This window comes from Lontra canadensis, unplaced genomic scaffold (genome assembly GCF_010015895.1).
Source record: "Lontra canadensis isolate GAN:19392208 unplaced genomic scaffold, GSC_riverotter_1.0 scaffold15, whole genome shotgun sequence".
Lineage (NCBI taxonomy): Eukaryota > Metazoa > Chordata > Mammalia > Carnivora > Mustelidae > Lontra > Lontra canadensis.
Genome location: NW_022631009.1, coordinates 20773757 through 20795401, shown reverse-complemented (window position 1 = coordinate 20795401; position 21645 = coordinate 20773757). Strand labels below are relative to the sequence as shown.

Sequence of the window (21645 nt, the reverse complement as noted above, 5' to 3'; positions counted from 1 at the left end):
TTACTTCTGGGCTTTTGAGACAACCATATGTTTCAAAAATTAATAGTGTGCTTTTAATGTTAACGTTGTACAGAAGTATATGACTACAGACATTTTTAAGGATGTAAGCTGAACTAAAAGTAATTACAGTAAGGTTTTATTCACAGTAGTAGTCTTTTAGTATTTAGAGACGATAACATCCTCCAAAATAACAGAAAATGTCATTATAAAGATTGAATAGTGAAGTTGTTTTGTGGAATGAAACACTGTGAAGTTTGTTTTACATTAACTTAAAATGAACATAAGTTCATGTGAGAATTTTTTTCTTTATGATAGCAAATCTTTTATTTTCTCCTTGTATTGAAGTTTCAAACAAATATATTTTCTTTTGCAATATATCACTAGCATCTGAAGCCATGTTATCTTGTAAAAGATAATATTATATAATTGTTTTCTTCTCTTGGTATGGTATTGAATAAGAATTTTTATTGTCTAAAGGTCTTACTGTTCTTATTCTAGTATCCTATTAGATTGGTAAATTTAGTGATTTTCCTTCTTAATCTTGAAATTTTGTCTTCAAATATGTAAAACAGAAAAACTGAATTCCTCTCCATTCTTGTGCTATAATTTTATTATTGATTAATGAATTAAGAGGCGCAGTACACTGTCAGTTATCCTTTGTATTGAAACCTTTTTTTTTCTTTCTTAGGAGAGGGGGAGGGTGGGGGAGAATCTTAAGTAGGCTCCACCCCCCAGTGTGGGGCCTGACTCGGGGTTCCATCTCACAACCCTGAGATCATGACCTGAGCCGATATCAAGAGTCAGACACTTAGCTGACTGAACCACCAATGTGCCCCTATATTTTTACCTTTGATCTTTCCTCATATGTATCTTTTTTTCTTTTTAAAGATTTTATTTATTTATTTGTCAGAGAGAGAATGCAAGCAGGGGGATTGGCAGGCAGAGCAAGCAGAGGGAGAAACAGTCTCCCGGATGAGCAAGGAGCCTGGTATGGGACTTGAGCCCAGCACCCTGGGATCATGACCTGAGCCAAAAGCAGCTGTTTAACTGATTGAGCCATCCAGGTGTCTGTCTTTATATGTATCTTTTCTTTTGGCAGAATGTACTCTTTATCCCCAAAACAGGAATAAGAAGATGCTAGATGCTTTTACTTTGTTACTGCCCCATCTATTTCCTCCCTGTATTGCTTGTCTTCTTGAAAGAAAAATCTATGTTTATTGTTTCCACTTTAATTTCTTTTTTACTCTTTGAACTATTTATTTATTGCTCCCACTCCTGTCTCTCTAGTAGAGCTACTAAATCTCCTTTCTTATGTGTTATTGGCATCCTAATTACCAAATCTTGAAACATGACAATTAGAATGAAAACTGAGAACATCTTTTATAGTTCTTAATGTTAACCCATTTTTATTGTGCTGGTTCATGCCTGCAGCTTCAGTTCTTTCATCTTAAGCATCGCATACTTTGACTTTATTGGAATAATCATTATTCCTTGTACATGCTACATACATATATGCTGTTTTGCTTTTGCTTACAGTTTCCCTCCATCTTAACCACCAATCTTAACCTAAACATTCCTATACTCACTTTTAGGAGCCTGACCTCACTAGTTTTTTCTATTCCTAACTTAAACAAGAAGTACTCTGTAGAACTGGTTATATATGTTTTCAATAGATTCTGAAATCTTTGAGGACCGGTATGAAATCTGATTTGTCTTTGTATGTCCAACAAATTAGCACATATGAGTGTAGTTATACAAACTTGTTGAATCAAGGCAGTGAACATAATTAAATAGGATGCAAAGGAGTCTAAGGATGATTAAGATTAATCATTGAGGTGATTAAGAAAACAGCTTGGAGGGCACCTGAGTGGCTCAGTGTGTTAAGCCTCTGCCTTCGGCTCAGGTCATGATCTCAGGGTCCTGGGATTGAGGCCCACATTGGGCTCTGTGCTTGGTGGGGAGCCTGCTTTCTCCTCTCTCTGCCTGCCTCTCTGCCTACTTGTGACTCTCTCTGTCAAATAAATAAATAAAATCTTAAAAAAAAAAAAAGATAAAAGAAAACAGCTTGGATTCTTAATTTAACACACAAAATACTGAGGGCCTTAACATATAAGCAAAAAAATGGGGAAGAGTTGAGATCCTTTTTATTTATTTTTTATTATTATTATTATTATTATTATTATTTTAATATTATTTGGTGGGCAGCAAAACAAGGTTTATTGAGCAATAGAAAAGTGATAGTACAAAGCCCCCAAGGAGGCAACCTAAGAGGGTTGCCACCTGAGTTTCTAAATCCAAGGGTTTTCATAGGCTTGCTGGAGGGCTGTTTTAATCTGTTTAACCCTCCCTGCATCTGTCATCCAATCTGATTTTTGTCACCTGTCTCTGTCATTTGGGACAGGGTGGAGGGCTTCTTCCAGAGTGGTGTAAAATCCTTTTCAGGGTGGGGGCCCGTTTTCCAGCCTGCCTGCCTCCCAGCTGTCTGTCATTCCCCCATCTGAAGAGGTAACCCTAACTGCTGTTAGGGAAGAAGGGCAATGACAGATTGAAGCTACTTCCTGCTGGGGGTTGGTGGGGGCATTGGATGGGGTGGCAGTCAGGGTTCCTTTCATCCTGATCTGTCAAGGGGTTTCCTGTAGATGTCTGGTTTTGACTTCCATGTCAGGCTCCATCTGAACCACCAATTGTAGTTTGAGGACCTTTATTGGTTAGTTGTCCTTAATGATGGTGGAGATCCCTGACGAGCCCCCAGGAATGTTACAGGATTTTTTCTCCATCAGTGCCTGCAGTTCTTGGTCACGCTGATTCAAAGAATGAAGAGATAGATCAGACAGAGTGGTGGGCAGTGAAGCAAGGTTTATTGAGGGATAGTAAAGTGATAGTACAAAGTTCCCAAGGAGGGAGGGGCCCTGAGAGGGTTGCTCCCTTTCCATTTATTTTGTATTCAGATGGAGAGTGTTTAAAAATTTCTATTAGTCTTCTTTTGTGAAAGCCATATATAAGAATTTTTTTTTTATGCTGTCAAGTGGTTTGTTTAGATACCAACTCAAGAAAGGAAGAATTTGTGGTTTAAACTACTTGTTATTTTTAAATGCCATTTGAGAGTGAAAATTATAAGAATTGTTCAGTTATATAGAATTTTTTTAGAGCTAAAAAATAAGTCTTAGCTAATCAAATTTAGTAACCATAAATTGTATATATTCAACTGAAAAACCTTTCCTAATTTTTAAATGGTGGTTGATACTTTACTTTTCTATTTAAAAAAAAAAAAAATAGGATGACCATGAAAGCTGTGGTTCTAATTCTACCAACCGTAGTGCTACTGAGAACACGAAATCATCAGTAAAACCTCGAAGAATTCAGCAGGCTGCTCCCACAGATCCTGATTTACCACCAGGTAATTTCTAATGAGCTTGGTAAAACCAAAATTTCATTTGTTATTAATCGTTGTTGTAACCTGTGTACATACTTTCAGTATTTAGTGTCATAGAATACTTGGACTATATGTGTATGTGCATTTCCTTCATGACATAAGAACAGATTGAGTCCAGAGCCCTCAAAAATGTCTTTCATTCAAATTTTGATGCTCTTTTGCTACAGGTTTGTTTCTTAAGTTTCTTTCTTACATCCTGTCCAAGTAAAGACATGCCTCTGTTTTCTCAGTCACTCACTCTCACTTTTCCGCCTTACCTAACAGGAGGACTAGTATCCTCTTTGTTCCCCTTGCTTCTTGATAAGTAGAAAAGACACTAGATTGTTCTGAGTTTCAGGAAACTATAGAAGTCACCAACAGGATCATAGAATTTTGTAACCATCTCTTTCATTTCCTGAAATTTTTATTTACCTGGAATAGTAGTGGCTTACAAAGAACAGTTCCTTAGTGACTATTTAATGAGGAAGAATAACATGATCATGACATGTCAGCTCTGTGGTCAGAGTGCATTAATGCCTTTTACTATTAGGAGTTTTTTTTTTTTCTTTTTTTTTAAGATTTTGTTTATTTGAGAGAGAGCAAGAGAGAGAGAGAGAGCGAGCGAGCATGAGTAGGGGTGAAGAGCAGAGGGTGAAGCAGACTCCCTGGTGAGGTACATGGTTAGCTGACTGAGCTACCAAGATTCCCCTACAGAGAAAGTTTTTATTGCCATTCTCATTACAATATTTATTCTGCTTCTGATAGGAATTATAAGGGATAAAGTGGCTATGCCTTTGGTTTCAAGGTGTTTTTGTCCTGCATTTTTTTAAGGGCCTTGCTCCTCAGAGAGTGTCCAAAGGACCAGTAGCAGCAGAACCTGATAGCTTGTTATAAATGCAGACTCTTGGGGCTTCTGGGTGGCTCAGTTGTTAGGAGTTATTTTATCAGTCACCTCTCTTTTGATTTTATTTATCAGTCACTTCTTTTCCTCAGAGGTGTAGTTGACATTGGTACTTGTTTTCTGCACCATAAGTTTGTAGGCTTTCTGTTGGTTTTAACATGGTTAATTTTTGATAGTCTTCTGGTACCATCTACTAAGAGGCTGGAGTTAGATAAATCATTTCATAGCCATCCTCCCTCAGGTATGTTTCAAGTTACATTTGAATTGAACATTTTAAACTAGCATTGTAGTGATGTTATTGCTGATGCTTTATGTTCTTCTGAACCCAACAAGTCTTGGTAATCCCTCTGGCTTTAAATAGATTAATTGCTATAGCCAGAGAAGGTGCCAGAAGAAGAAATTTTACTTCTGAATGTTTCTAATTCTCCTTAGAGTGGTGCGATTGTTCCAGAACTTTCTAAATTTTTTCTCACTACTTCTGAGGAAAAAATCCTTGGTGAATTTAAGTATAAGTTAAACTGTATCTTGTTCTTTTTTATTAAATGGGCAACTCCTTTACCTCTCCAAATTTCTGACTGCATATCCTTTCAAAACTTCCTATACTAGCTCATTATACTGAATTCTCTCCATCAGTATCCTGGCAAAGAATAATTGGTTTTAAGTTTAACTGTTGAGTCTTGTAACATTTCTTTCTCTTTTGAGAAATAAGATAAATTTAATGCTTTTGTCGGTTGTTGATTTCACAGATAAAAATCTATTGGCTAACCCACATGTACTCAAAACAGGTCCCAGACTTTTAAAAGATTCTTTAGAGCCTTTAGTAGCATTTACACTGATAATCAGATTTGGGAAAATTGGTCTGTTTTTGGGGAGCATAAAGTATAAAACTATAAAAACATAAACATAACCGAAAAAATCCTAATTTTAGAGGCATGAAACAGAACTGTATTCTTAACTACTTGAGGTAGCATTTGGATTAACATGTGCTTTCCTGCCTTACCTAACAGGAGGACTAGTATCCTCTTTTATGCCGACATAAATCACAGTGAAGGAGTTGATTTAGGAAGTAACTGAACTTGTTGGGCAATTACTGGGAAGCAGAGCAGTTAAAGTTAATCTTGCCAAAGGGGGAAAAGAAAGGATAATTTGAGAATCCAGCTGGATAATGGTAAATCATTTTATTTAAAGGTTGACTCATATGGTTATTTGAGGACTCCTTTCTGGCAACCTTATCCTGCCTGGGAACTATATTAAGGTCCTCCTATGGTAGAGATGAATTTCTGGTCTCAAAATTTTCTAGGGCAAAGATAAAGCTGTGTTTACAATTTTGAAGTTTGAGCATTTACATAGATCCAGAGATGCTTTTTGAGAACAGTTTTGGTTTTGCCAATAGTCATTTGTTCTACACCCTTGAAGGATGGGTGGCTCTTGAATATGAAAAGAATATAAGTCAATATCTGATATCTTCTTTCCAGTCTCTTTTCTTGATATCTGGAACAGTCTTTTATTAAATTATGGATCCTGACCAATTAGTGCGTTGGAAGAGCAATTTAGTGGGTCATAGTAAGCATTTAAAATATATGGCAAAGAATACTTCCTGAGATTAAGAGTCTCTTAGGAAACTGAGGCTTTCTGGGGGTGGGGAGGGAAAGGATAGGGTGGCTGGGTTATGGACATTGGGGAGGGTATGTGCTATGGTGAGTGCTGTGAATTGTGTAAGACTGATGACTCACCTGTACCCCTGAAGCAAAGAATATATGTTAATAAAAAAATAAAATATATGGCAAAGACTAGAAAACCTCCTAGCATAAAGGCATATAGTAAAGTTATTAGTAAAGAAACCTGTGATTATGTGTGTACTTGTGCTGGATTACAATGTAATATTTCTTACTGGGAGAGAGGGTTCAAAATAGTTGGAATGTGATTTGAAGTATATGTGTTCTCTTTCAGTCAGTGATCTATAGGCTAGGACCTTTGATTATTGCTAACAGTTTTGAATTGTGGTTTTAGCATATTCTGTAAAATATGCTGATGATTCCTACTTAGAAAGTTTAAGGATGTTTTATTTATTTATTCATGCTTTCCTTTGTATTCTCTGCATTTTATCTCTGTAAAGTGAGACTACTTCTAAGTTAGACAGCTAGATTATTCAGTTCTTTGCTCTCTGAAGCATACAGCCTTTGGCTTTTATTGAAGGTCATTTTATCTAAAATGACTTTAAAGGATATTGTTTTTTAATTTATTCAGGATCTTTTAATTGTTTTTTTTCTTTTTAAATAACTACTCAGTTAAAAAAATTTCTATTTGTCTGTTAAGAAATTCAGAGATAAACTTTGTCTTCCATTGCATAGCTTCTTTTTCTTGGTTTTGTCATATAATTATCTTTTTCCTTTTCTTTTTGCCTTTTTACCCAGAATATATGTATACATATATACATATACACACAGTTCAATAGAAATATTAAGGAAATAGATAAACTTTAAAAACCATGTTGCCTACTGGGTCTGAGGTTATGATTTAGTCATCTTTGATCACCATCTAGTAAAGAGGACAGCAAGACCTGTTTTGTGAAAGGCTTATTATTAAATATTTTAGGATTTGCAAGCTGTATATTTTCTGTTGCAGCTATCCCATTCTTCTGATTTCACATGAAATCAACCATAAATGATAAACTAATGTATTGTGCCTGTGTTCCAATAATATTTATTTATAAAAATGGATGGCGAAAACCTCATTTTGCCAGCCAATAGGCATTTATATGTTTGCTACACTGCACAGAAACTGGGCTGTGCAAAATCACAGTGTTTTCTTCAGACTTCAGTATTCGGAGTCATAGTCATTGAGCTATGAAATAAGCTACTTGAAGATTTTCTGGCTTAGCAGTCTATCTTTTTTGGGACATGGACCCTTTGAAAATCTGTTGAAAATGTGGTAGACCCACATATGCACATTTGAAACTGTACATACCTTCAGGTATTCACATTCTTGCTGAAGTCCATCTCTAGGCTCTCGCCCACATTTTGTGGATAAGAAAATGGGAACTCAGATATTTTGGTATATATGAGGAGAGATAGTAGTATTAAGTTAGTAGTCATTCAGTGAAAATTTTTTTCTGTGAAAATATTGAATATGAAATGGAATATTATAGTTTGTGTGTGATGTGTATGTATACTTGAATGCTTGCCATTTAGACTGTTAGGGCTTGGTTTTCTGAAAAATCTCTTGAAAGGGAGTTTAATAATAATTGGAGAGTAAAAGTTATAATTGAGGAATATTTGTAATATATCATCTTTTCAGAAACCTGAGCCAAGAATGGCAATGTCTTGTTACAGAAGATAGCATAGTCATTTCCTTTCTGCCTGCTGTGGGGGACCACAAGATTTTAAAGCTATCTGATCACTCTTCCTTTCTGGAACAATTAAGAGTAGAGAATATCTTATGGCAAATGAAAGAGAAATGCATTTCACATCTTCTATTTTTTATGCTTTTATTGTTTTAATACCTTCCATTAATATGGAAGCTTTTTTCCCCCTCTAATAACAGTGATACATTGTGTAGGTTGTATTAACCCACTGGCTAAGTTCCTAGCAGTTAACATTAACCTAACAAAAGTGCTGTTTTGTTTACATACCAGTACAAAGATTCTTCTACCACAAGCCTAGGCTTTTTTTTTTTTTTTTTTTTTTTTTAAATAGGCTCTGTGGTCAGCATGGAGCCCAACACAGGGCTCAATCTCATGACCCTGAGATCAAGACTTAAACTGATATCAAGAGTCAGACACTTTACTCACTGAGCCACCCAGGTGCCCCTGTGCTGCTTTTTTGGGAGACTCTGCTGTGCCCTAGGCCAGACTTGGAATTCTGTTGCTTTCAGCCTTTCCAAGAAGACAGTCTGGAAAAGACCTTTTTACCTCTAAATTCTCCCATGCTATAAGTGATATTCTGCGTAGATTTCACTGAAGAAAACTGTTTGCATGGACATTATGTATGGCATAGAGGTCCTTATCTCACTAATAATTCTACAGTCTGGAAGGAAGCACAAGATACTCATGGATAGTCAGTCATTTCTGATATCCAGGTGTTCTTTAGTATAATGATATATTGATCCTTTTAAAAGGAGGTTATGCTTAAAACTATTCTGTCAATAACCTTATTTTGTTTATTACAGAAAAGGTGATAATTGGAGAGCTTTTATATTTCATTCAAATTAGATTGAATTTCAAAATATTGCTTAGTGCAGGCTTTTCAATTTCCTAAATCTTTCTGTGTGAATGGGAGCATGCTAGAATGGCTCGCTGAAGACTGTACTTGTAGTTAAAGAATGAACTGCTTAATCTAGGAGTTTGTAAACTCCTAACCACATTGCAAACCAAAGCTGAGGGGAGCTGTAAGGAAGCTCAAGTAATAGTTTTTGAGTACTAAAAGGAAGGAGTGTTTATGTCCAGGTACATGTGGCTTCCAAAACACAAAGGTATCACAGGCAGTCAGAAAAGATTGAAAATGAAAGGATGGGAAATAGCATAACAGATAAATACTATCAAAAAAAATCTGTCTTCACAGCATAAAAACCAGGCAAAATGAACCTTAAGGCAAAAGCATTAATGGATATATGTAATAGATACTAAATTATAACAGGTACAGTTTTCCCCAAAATAGTATGATGATTTTGTATGGATCTAACAACTTGGCTATGAAATGTGATCAAGAAAACAAAATCCCCAAACTAGGTATTTGAATATCAAAATCACTAAGATTATTTTAGTGTATACATGTAAAACTCTGCACCCAGCAGATAAGACAGTGTACATTCTTTTAATGCATACCTTACACATCTACAGACATTGTAAAAGACTTGATCAAAAAGGAAGTCTTGACAAATTTCAAAGAATCACGATCATGAAGACCATTCTCTCTGGACTGAGCACAATTACATTAGACTATAATTACTGATAAGTGTGAATTTATCTCTACCATTTTATTGTTATATCTTTGTATGCTCTGATTGTTGTTCTTCAGTTTCCCCTCTCATGCTTACTCTTTATGTTCAGAGTCCAAAAGTAGTTGTCCATACATTCTTTCCAGGCTTTTATGGCTACATTCAGTGGGGCAGTTAGGGTGGCATATGCTTACTTCATCTCACCCAGACCTGGAACCTGTTAACATTTTGACATACAAGCTTTTAGAGACTCTCTGTGTGTGCTTGCATGTGTGCATGTGTACAGACACATGCACATATTTTTCTTTTGTAACTTGCATTTTTTAATGTTAGGATCTTCTTTCTGGGATGTTAATGTTTTTACATTATTATTTCAATCATTAGCATTTATTACATAGTACAACTCTTCCATAGTTTATGACCAGTCCCTTTTTGTTTGATATTTTAGGTTACCTTTTATTGTCAGTTTTGTAAAATGCTTTAACAAACATTTTTGCACACACCTCTGTTTATCTCCTTAGGAGAAATTCCCATCAATTTATAGAATCCAAATTTGTGAATAATTTTAAGGTTTTGGCATGTGTAGCCAAATTACGCTGTGAAAAGTTGAATAGCATTTTCTTTCAAGCACTTTTTTGGTCTAATTCAATCTTTTGTTTTAAAACATTTTTTGGAAACTTTTATGTATGGAAAATGCTATCATACATTTTATTGTTAATTGGGATTACCATTTTTAAAGTTTTTATTTAAATTCCAGTTAGTTAACATACAGTGTACTATTAGTTTCAGGTGCGCAATTCAGTGATTGAGCATTTCCGTACATTACCCAGTGCTTATCACAACAAGTGTGCTCCTTAATTCCCTTCACTTTTTTAACCCATCCACCCACCTCCCCTCTGGTAACCATATCTGTTCTCTGTAGTCAAGAGACTTGGTTTGCCTCTTTCTCTCTTTTTTCTCCTATGACAGTCTTTTTTTTTTTTTTCCTGTCACCATTTTATTTTCTTTTCATCACTTCATTATATAGGAAAGCTTAATTTTTACTGTTTGTTAGTTGATGAGTATTCAGTTGTGTTTTTTGAATATTCTGTATAACATATAGTCATCTTTGTGTAATGGTAATTTTGCAACCTTCCCTGTCAGTACTTAAACTTCTTTTTTACTCTTTAGTTGTTCAGAACTTCTGTGACCATCAAAATAATAATACTAATAGTATTGTGCACTCACTACAGTTTTTCTTAGCTCCCACAGTAACTGCCCTAAGTTATCTTCTAGTTACCAAACATGATGGATGCTTTTTAAATTCATGTTTTACTGAATCTCCCTACTGCACTGACAGTAAAGAATCCTTGTTCTTAACCTTCTAAAAAAATTTACTTTGAAATAGTTTCAACCTTTCAAAAAAGATAAGAGCGTTACAAAGAACTTCACTTTTCCCTATTTGAGCTTAAGTTGCCTATATGATGTTGCATAACCCTCAAATTTATACCAAAACTACACCAAAATGCTTTTAGGTATGGTTAACCAAGTCATGGTTACCAAAATTGTGGAATTTGATTTTGAGCAGCTTGGCTTCCCAGTGACATTAGGATAAATAAATTGTAGATGTTGTCTCTTTGTAACCAAAATTGATACACATCATTTCATTTAAGAATATGAAGGGAGGGGCACCTGGGTGGCTCAGTGCTTAAGCCTCTGCCTTCAGCTCAGGTCATGATCTCAGGGTCCTGGGATTGAGTCCCACATCGGGCTCTCTGCTCTGCAGGGAGCCTGCTTCCTTCAATCTCTCTCTCTCTGCCTGCCTCTCTGCCCACTTGTGATCTCTCTCTGTCAAATAAATAAAATCTTAAAAAAAAAAAAAGAATATGAAGGGAATAAATAAGTAATTGTCTTTGCCCTCTAGGATTGCATAGTTTAACACATAAAATAATTCTATGTAAACACGCACAAATGGCAATAGTAACATAAGCCCAAGGAAAGTGGTAGAGACAGTCTTCTGAATGTTGTGTAGGTTGGGGGACATTGGAGAAGAGTCTGTAGTGGAGAAAGATATTTATACTGGGCCCGTAACAAGGGAGAATGGACAAAGTGTACTCTAAACCGAAGGAAGAGTATGAGCACAATCCATGAAAGTTCATAGTGTTTTATCTGACCCTGTGGGCATAGATGTATATGCCTTGAGGAATGGGATTTATGGGTGGGAGAGAGTTGGATAATGATAGGAATTTCTGGAAAGTTTGATTAGAAACAGGTGGCTGTTTTAGAGCCATCCAGTATGACCTCCAGTATGACCTGGGGTTCTTACCCCAGAGTGCATTTTCAGATGCTTTTCAGCATGCTTAGGGAATAGACCTGGATTACTGTTATGGCATCTAAATACTTAGTGATGAGAGCTAGTAGATCTGCTGTTTGACACTCCTCTATAGCTTACTTAAAACTAAGTTGTTATGGAGGATTGGAGTGATAGTGTATCATTTTTTCCATTGGTTAGTTACTGTTACTTTAGTATTGCATTTTAAATAAGGAAGTGTAATCTATGAGAGTAGTGCTTTTTAGATATTTTATTCTCTAATATATTATTCCTTGGTGAATTGGCTTCTTTATCTCAACTTGTATGCTAGTTTTATAATGAGAAACTGTGGGAAAATATTAAAAAATAGATTTAAAAAATCCATTACTAGTGTTCTGTTGGTTAAAATACATTAACAGTATTATGTTTCTATTACTTTGCGTTTAATATTTTCTCCAGTTCTATCTTTGAGAGTTATTTTTTCTTTTGACGGTAATAAAAAGTCATGAACTGTTAAGAGGTTTTTATGAATTCTTTATGGATGCCACTTTTTTCAGAAATGGGAAAATCAATATAAGTCATGCTTCTTGACTTCTTAGAAACAGGATGTTTATTTTTATTTTTATTTTTAACATGTGTTGAGTGGTAATAGCATAGGGGAATATACATTCCAAGATTGAAACTTTCGATTTTTAAAATTTCTTTTGGAAGCTTAATTTGTTAAGCATTATTTTAGTGTTTACTCTCATGAAAGAATATTACTTTAAATTTATTGATATTTTGTTAGTTTTGTAGCATATGATAATTGGTACTCTAAAAGCTGCTAAAAGTTTACATCTAGATAAGAGAAAAAATTGAACTTTGTTGTTTTACATTTTTTTCCTATGTGTATCCTTTTGGAATGAATGAAGGAGTTGGTTTTTGCAAAGGTGCTATGGTTGAATGGATTTAAATAGGCTTCCTCTCAGCAGGCTTTACTGTAGTTGTTAACAATGTCAGTTGCTGACAGAAGTTGATTCTGTTTTGCCCAGTCAGGTTCTGAATATAAGCAGGATAGTTCATGAAATAGCTAAAATTTTAGTTACTTTTTAAATAAGTTTTGTAGTGGGAAATGCGTTTGAATCAAGTGAAGTTTTTCATCTTTTTCTCCTGTGTCTTCTTAAAATGCTGTTTGTTTTTTATTTATATTTTCAATTAAACTTCTTACTAATGTATCTGTATACACATTTATTGTGTGAGAAACTTCTGAGAATGTGGAGTATCCCATAGAAGTATAAAATTAAGAGAAAATTTTGGAGATTTTAGGCAAGCTATGGCAAAAAAGAATGTTCACTAGTTACTTCTGTTGTTGTTGTTTTTAACTATTTGTTTATTATTTCCCTGTGTTCACATTATGCTTTTCTCAGTTCTTCCATACTTTTCTTTTTTCTTTGCTTTCATTGTGTTTTTTTGTCTCTGTTTCTAAATTCTGTCTATATTTTCTTCCTAATTTGTATTCTCTCCTCTACCCTGCTTCAGTATTATTAGTAAGTAGAAACACTTGAATCCATTATGGTAGTCATGCTTCTCCTATTTTTCCTCCTCCCAGCATAACTTTTGAATATTCTTACGGCTATTTAGAGTGGAAAGAAAAGATGGCTCAAGAAGAAACTTAAAGAAGCAACACTTCTAATATGTTGTATAATCAGCACATAGTAACATTGTTTCATTGGGAAAATGTTTCTAAAATAGGCAGAAACCAGGCAAAGTACTGAGTATAGGATTATCATTGACTGGGATCTAGTATGTTATTAAAAAGGTATAGTCTCTGTGATTTCTCTTAGTACATGAACACTTCCTTATATAGAACTTCTTCCTAATGGTTTTTGGGGGCGGATCTTCTACTTATTAGCTGTGTCAGTTTTGCAATCCTGTCTATCTGTTTCCTCTTTGCAAAATATGCTAAATGATACCCACCTATCATATAAGTTAAGTTCAGTAATATTTTAAGAATAATTCTTTATTGACAGACCTATGGCTAATTGAATTTTTTTTCTCTATTTTATAGGTTATGTGCAGAGTCTGATTAGACGAGTTGTAAATAATGTAAATATTGTTATAAATAATCTCATACTAAAATATGTTGAAGATGATATTGTTCTTTCAGTCAATATCACTTCTGCAGAGTGCTATACAGTAGGTGAATTATGGGATCGTGCATTCATGGATATTTCTGGTGAGTAAATATTAAGAAGAGTGTAGATTTTTCCATTATTGGAATAGTTATCTTGGTTTCTAAACCTTTTGTGGGCCAGTTGGCTCTTTGATAAATCTGATGAGAGCTTTATGCCTCAGCCTAGAAAAATGAACATATATAAGGTTTAGCATATGGGGTGCCTAGGTGATTCAGTTGGTTAAGCATCTGCTTTTGGCTCAAGTCATCCTGGAATCCCAGGATTGAGTCCTTCACTGGGCTCCCTGCTCAGGGGGGAGTCTCCTTCTCCCTCTCCAAATAAATAAACTCTTTTAAAAATTCAGCATACAGCTATAGGGGGTTTAATAGACCCTCAGATTAGGAAATCCCTGACTCCATTTTTAATATTTTTAATTTTTATTCTTTCTTACCTACCACATGCATGTTTCAAGTGTATCTTAAAACATTTTACATTTTACAGTTGTAGTAATAAAAATAGTTAAAATTTTTAACATATTTGAAGGAGGAAAAGGAATACATTGCTTTTGTGCTCCATAATGGCAAAACAATGTATCTGATCTGTGTTTTGGGTTTGTATATGCCAGAGCATATTTGGGACTTCTGGATAATCCTAAAGTCTCTTTTGAGAATGACATGCTGTACTCTCCTCCTGCTTATATTAAAAGAGCTATTAAGTAATATAATTTTAGTACCTACCATTATTACTATTTATTATGTTTTACATAGTAGGCATTGTGCTAATAAGCATTGAAAATACAGCTGTGAAAGAGATACTGCTTCTTTTGTCAGAAGAGATTAATAAATCATAATATCGATAAATATTCTGATAGGGTAAAGAGTGGACATTTTTTGAAAATATAGTGAGGAGGGGTGCCTGGGTGGCTCATTTAGTAAGTGTCTGCTTTTGGCTTAGGTCTTGATCCCAGGGTGCTTGGATTGAGCCCCGCTTCAGGCTCCTTGCCCAGCGGGAAGTTTGCTTCTCCCTCTCCCTGCTCCCCCTGCTTGTGCTCTCTTTCTCTCTCAAATAAATAAATAAAATCTTTTTTAAAAAAATGAAGAAAAGAAAAGATAGTGAGGAGACTATTGTGAGTACTTTTTATCTGACTTGCCAGGGTATGTATTTGTTAACAGTGTGGGCACTAAAGCTAGACGACCTGAGTTTGGATCCTGGTTGTCCCACTTAGTAGAACTATATGATCTTAGGTGAGTCACTTGACCATTTCTTAGTTTCTTCATTTGTAAAATGGGGGTAAAATAAGAGCTTCCTTATAGAGTTATTTTATCAAATACATTAGTGCACTGAAAGCACTTATAAAAGTATCTCGTACATAGACCTCTGAAAATGAGCTATTAAAATTTTTACATTTATTTTCTCAAATTCTCATAACTCCATCAAGTGATACTCTTTCTCATTTACTTACATATTCACTTGCTCATCTTAAGTCCTACTTAATAATTAAGTCCTACTTAAGTCCTACTTAAAGGAAAATAAAAGGAAATTTAGTCTCAAGGTTACTTAACTTGCCTAGTTTGCCTAGTTTAGGCATACAACTAGGATCTAGCAGAATTTGATAGTCTCATTTTTGTGTGTTCTCCAAGCTTCAATCATCGCTTTTTTTTCTCCTTTCTTTTAACAGTAGGCTCCACAGCCAACATGGGGCTCGAATTCACAACCCTAAGATTAAGGGTCATATGCTCTACAGACCTAGCCTGCCCAGGTGCCCCTTAGTCATTATGTTTTAAAATGAAGAATAAAGGGCGCCTGGGTGGCTCAGTGGGTTAAAGCCTCTGCCTTCGGCTCAGGTCATGATCCCAGGGTTCTGGCATCGAGCCGCACATCGGGCTCTCTGCTCAGCGGGGAGCCTGCTTCCTCCAATCTCTCTCTCTGCCTGCCTCTCTGCCTACTTGTAATCTCTGTCTGTCACATGAATGGATAAAAATCTTAAAAAAAAAAAACCACCAAAATTAAAATGAAGAATAATTTTGATCTCACAGTTTTATTGTGAGGCATTAATCAGTGCATATGCAAAGTCTCAAGCATTGTCTCTGAGACATTGTTAATACCTCCCTCCATCCTCTGTGGGGAAAAGATTTCATACAAAGACCACAAGGAAACATTAAGAAAAATGGAAAACAAGCAGGACTGGGTAATGCAGGATTGAATGAATGTGTTGACATTTTATGGGAAGAAATTTCTATGGTTTATTATACAACTAATGTAAATATTACTTTGGGAAATTATAGTGAATTAGAATCTTGGGTTGGGAGTTGGGGCATCCTAGTTTGAGTCTTCCCTCCACCACTCTAACTTAGTATAACTTTAGTGAGTCATTTGTAAAATGTGAATTATCATAACTACCAATATGCTGATGTATTTAAGAAAATCAAGTATCATACCACATGAAAGTTCATGAAGAGGATGATGATAAAAACAGCAAAAATAATATCTTTCACTTGTTGAGTTCTTATTATTTGCCCGGCCTGGTGCTATGCTTTTGTACATTATCTGTTTTTAATCTTTTACCTTCTGAGATAGTTACTATTATTTACCCTTTTATTTTTACTAAAACATTTTATATTTACAAAGATTTAGGTCACATATTTTGTTATTAAACAACATAATGAGCACCTTTCCTCTGAGTATCTAGAATATACACAGTAGTTTACCCCCACAAATGTGTTTTTCCTGATCTGCTTTCCACCTAGAGTTAACTGCTGTATTAAATGTTATTAATTTAATTGCTTAAAAAGACTTGTGCTATAAAAAGGAATGAAGTACTTATGTATCCTACAATGTGGACGAACCTTGAAAACGTTCTAAGTTTTTAAAAGCCAGACAGAGAAGTTGTATGTTGTATATTGCAGGATTCTTCTTATGAACTGCACAGAAGAGCCAAATCTATATAGACAGAAAGTAGATTAGGGACTGTCTCAGGATTGGGAAGTAGGGAGGGCAAGGAGGGGATTGGAGGGATGATAGCTCAAGGGTACAGAGTTTTCTTTTCTTACGTGTTGTAAAAGTTTTAAAATTAATTGTGGTGATGGACACTTAATATTGTCAGTATACCAAGTGCCACTCTGTGTACCCTTTAAATTGTTAATTTTTTAAAAAGATTTTATTTATTTGAGAGAGAGGGAGAGAGAGAGAGAATGAGCAGGGAGAGGGGGAGAAGCAGACTGCCTGTGGAGCAGGGAGCCCCATGTGGGTCTCTATCCTAGGACCCTGGGATCACGACCTGAGCTGAAGCAGATTCTCAACTGACTGAGCCAGCCAGGCGCCCCTAACTTGTTAATTCTATGTTACGTGAATTTTATCTCAATAAAAAAGTATCAGATGTGGATTATACATAAACAATGTATTACATGTATTTTTGAGCTTTGTAAAAATAGAGTGCTCTATGTTGGGAATTTGAGGTTTGAGTAAAACCTCAAAAGTTTCCTGTTTTCAATTAGTGTCATGCTTTTAATATTTTTCCATATTGTTGCATGTAGTTATAGATCACTTATTTTTACTTGTGAATAATATTCTACTGTTTAATATGTTAAATATGCCAGAATTTAATTGTTGTGGTGATGGGCATTTGGGATGTTTCCCGATTTTTGCTATTACAAACAATGCTTTTAGGAATCTTTGTACATACCTTTTGATGCATATGTGTAAGCATTTCTTAAGGACATACACTTAGGAATGGGTTTGTTAGATGGGAGGATAGCAAATCTTCATGTTTTCAAAATAATGCCAGGTCATTTTCCAGAGTTCTCTAGAGTTGGGTAGACATAGTTATTATTCTCATTTTTCAGATTAAATTGCAGCACATTATCTAAAGTAAGTACCAGAACTAGAATTCATTTTGTTAGTTTTTAAAAGGTAGTTGTTATATTTATTGTTCAAGAAAAATATTTTCGGGGCGCCTGGGTGGCTCAGTGGGTTAAGCCGCTGCCTTCGGCTCAGGTCATGATCTCAGAGTCCTGGGATCGAGCCCTGCATCGGGCTCTCTGCTCAGCAGGGAGCCTGCTTCCTCCTCTCTCTCTGCCTGCCTCTCTGCCTGCTTGTGATCTCTCTGTCAAATAAATAAATAAAATCTTTAAAAAAAATATTTTCAAAGCTTTAATAATTTCCTTTGTCAGTGAATGATAATTTTCTAAAATACCCTCAAAATGTAGACCACCTTATGTTCTTACAGCATAATAGATTAAAAACCTGAACTCTCAAGTAAGGTTGCCAGAGTTCGAATGACCACTCTGTCCTTTTTAAACTAACATTAAACTCTTTCCCCTTACTGTGCCTCAGTTTTCACATCTTTTAAACAGAGGGATGTAAATATTAAAAGGTAGCAGAGGGGAGAAGACTTGGTGTATCGTCTGAGAGCAAACACTCAGTGAATTATTATCATAAAGAGAGGGAAGGAAATAACCAGAGGGTTTTTTTCATTTCTAATTCTACTGTTATTACATATGTGTACACAAAGAAATATATCAGTAACTAAATGATTTATTTATATACCATGTAAATCATAATAGATTTGGGCCCAATATTTATTTACCTAGGAATTGCCTATTAGTTAGGAATAAAACTTCTCGTTGCTAAAGTTTTCATTTTCTAGTTTGATATTTTACCGGCAGTTGTTTCATTTGTATTCCCTTGAAAACAAACTGTATACTCTTATTGGTAATGTGGTACTTTCTTCATCAATTGTTTAGAGCAGTGATGTCCACTAGAATTTTCTGGGTCATGGAAATGTTTTATATTTTTACAGTCTAGAACTGTAGCTACTAGCCACATGTGGCTATTGAGGACTTGAAATGTTGCTAATGTAGCCAAGGAACTGAAATTTTATTTTTGTATAATTTTAACTTATGTATAAATTTAAATAGCCAGATATTGCTGGTGGCTACTACTGGAGAGTACAGGTTTAGAGAATCTGTGGGTTTTTTAGTGTTAGGTATTAAATGAATGACTCCTCAGAATGTTATTTTTAATGTAGTTTCTCAAGTATTATATTTAAGTTATTTGATATCTCATTGCAGACAGCAGAATATAGCATAAGTTTTCATAAATTTTGTCTTAAATTTGTAGTTAGATACCGAGCAAATTGGGGACAAACTATCTCACTTCTTTGTACTTTGATTCTTCCTACTTGCAATGGGGATTTTTGTGCCTATTTCATAAGGTTGTTGGAGGATTTAAATAATAGAGAAATTATTTGCATAGATTCTGGCATCATGTATTTAATGCTCTATTAATCTTACTATTTGTACTAATAAATAATTGTTGCCTTTTTTGCTAATTTTCCTTTTTACTTAAAATGTTTTTTTCTTTTTTTTAGCAACTGATCTGGTGCTGAGAAAAGTTATCAATTTTTCTGACTGTACAGTTTGTCTTGATAAACGAAATGCTAGTGGTAAAATAGAATTTTACCAGGATCCTTTATTGTATAAATGTTCCTTCAGAACGCGTCTGCATTTCACATATGATAACCTAAATTCCAAGATGCCATCTGTTATTAAAGTAGGTGTTTCTTTTTCTAGTAGTTGAGTTCCATGTCTCCATTTTGTTTTATTGGTTCTTGTAGGTGCTATTAAAGAAAAAATTAACCTCATAAAATATATATATCATTAGTTTTTGTAAGAGTTTTATTTCTATTTATAATTTTAGGTTATATTGTTTATTGTATATTAAAACTTTCTGCATTGTGTATTGTACTAGAGAGATTTTGGGGACTTTTTTTTCCTCCCTGAAACTGTAGTTTCCTTTATAGTTTGTCCAACTGTTTATTCATTTTTTTTCCTCTTTTAAATGAATAGAAGAAATTCTATAAAAAGTGTAATTATACACATAGTGGACTATCAATGTATATTTCAATCTTTATAATTTATTTAACATGATCTGATAACTATAGTTATTGTCCCTCTTAGATGACTTTATAAGGTTTAATATACTGACCTACTATCTTAGTTTATTGGTTCAGGAAATTTTAGTATTTGATCTATGGAATCGGAATGTAAAGCAAATTTTTTAGGTAATGTGAAAGTTTGTTCTCCAAGATCCTGCAATAGGAATATATTTTCAACGTGTATAGTTAGTCTCTTCCTGTAAATCTTACCTCTTTTCTCATATAACAGTTTTCTAAACTTCTATCCATATCTCAGTTTTTGAAAAAGAATTCACACAGTAGCTTGTGATCTTGTTAATAACTAAGTTTTAATGTGGAATGAATATTTATTGTTGAGTTTCATGCCTTTGAATACTAAAGTGCTACAATGGAAAAGCTCCCCCTGAGTCTGAACACAGGTATTGCTGTGCCTGGTTATACCTGGATGTATAACTTATTTTTTAATACTGTCTTTTTAAAAAACATGTCACTTTCTCTTTTATGTAGCTTTACTATATACTTATTTGTGAAATCCACTTATTTTAATTTGGTAGTGCTTCAGTCATCGGTGCTCTGGTTTTCTACCCATTGTATACAACGCACATCAATTTATTAAAATTCTGTTACTTTTTCCTTCTACTTGTGAATTAGCTACTTTGCCAAAGATAAGCATAGGGAAATATTAATTCAGTGGTATTGTTGCCTCTGTCTCGGGATAATGGGCTTACTTTCCTTCTTTCACCTTGAACCTGCTAGGAACATTGGGGAACGTTAAGGGTAAATTCAAGATGCATTTTGAAAGCAGATATTGGATGCCTTACAGTATAAAATAAACTTATTGATCTCTAGTACAAATGTAATTACACATTCTAGAATGTGGCTAAATTAGAGGAAAGTAAAAATAAATGAATTTGAGGGAAACTGAGTGTTGTCATATAAGTTTGTATTCTCAAAATTGATTAGGCATGATATATCATCTTAAAAAGCATCTTAATATTAAGTAAGTTTGTTGACATGGGGTTTTTAACCCTGATAGTCGTTCCATTACGTTCAGCTGAAATAAAATTGAGTTTTTTATTAATAACATTGTGGTGTAAGATTTGCCATTTTTAGTTAGATCTGTTATTCTTCTAACTCCCAGTCCTAGGAGTATATATTAAAAGCACATGGGTAACCTCATTGATCACCTAGAAGAGAGGGGATTTCCCAGAATATTCCAGATACTGTAGTTATTTATTTAAACCTCTCACATATATTTAAGTGGTTTTTAAATTTATCTGTATTTTGGGTTGGCTTTTTATAATTTTCTATCTGTTGGGACAAATATGTCCTAGGTTTTGTGTCATCTGAGATATAGATTTTATGAGTATATAACTTATGTAACATTTCCCCTACTTTTGAAAATTTTCTTTTTTTTTTTTCTTTTTAAAGATTTTATTTATTTATTTGACAGACAGAGATCACAAGCAGGCAGAGAGGCAGGCAGAGAGAGAGAGTAGGGAAGCACACTCCCTGCTGAGTAGAGAGCCTGATGCGGGGTTTGATCCCAGGACCCTGGGATCATGACCTGAACCGAAGGCAGAGGCTTTAACCCACTGAGCCACTCAGGTGCCCCAGTGCCATACAATATTTTAAAAGGATGGGTAGAGAAATACCAAATTAAGAAGAGCTCGGCAGCCCTGCACCATACACTGTCTCCTCCTTGTACCAAACTTTTACCTTTTCTTGGTCTGTTCAGTGTATGATTTTTAAGTCAGTTTTAAGAAACCTGTACTCATAATTAAATATAGCCTTTGCAGTTTTCTTCCCCTTCAAATACAAACGTTTGTGCCTTTAATCCTAAAAATATGATTACTATTATTTTTTCATGTTTCATAAACCCTCAAATACCTTCCAGGAGTCCTGGAAGTCAGAATAAACCTTCCAAGAGACTTGACTTTATGGCTTAATTGGTTTTATTCCATGTTTATATAACAGCAGGGAACATTACACTGAGACTGTTTTATATTTTATTAATATCTTTCTTTCTGTAATGGTAAC

At 34.7% G+C, this 21645-nt stretch overlaps 1 protein-coding gene across 9 annotated transcripts in view; it reads left to right on the top strand.

The window, feature by feature from the left end:
- Window positions 1–21645, top strand: part of VPS13B (vacuolar protein sorting 13 homolog B) — a 746538-nt gene that overhangs the window by 49426 nt on the left and 675467 nt on the right. For all 9 annotated transcript variants that reach the window (XR_004382801.1, XM_032858607.1, XM_032858609.1 and 6 more), the window contains exons 4-6: window positions 3277–3397; window positions 13586–13753; window positions 19060–19241. Coding sequence is in view for 8 of the 9 variants with exons in the window: in XM_032858607.1 (XP_032714498.1) it covers window positions 3277–3397; window positions 13586–13753; window positions 19060–19241 (471 nt within the window). In the remaining variant the exon portion in view is untranslated. The remainder of the gene's footprint in view (window positions 1–3276; window positions 3398–13585; window positions 13754–19059; window positions 19242–21645) is intronic.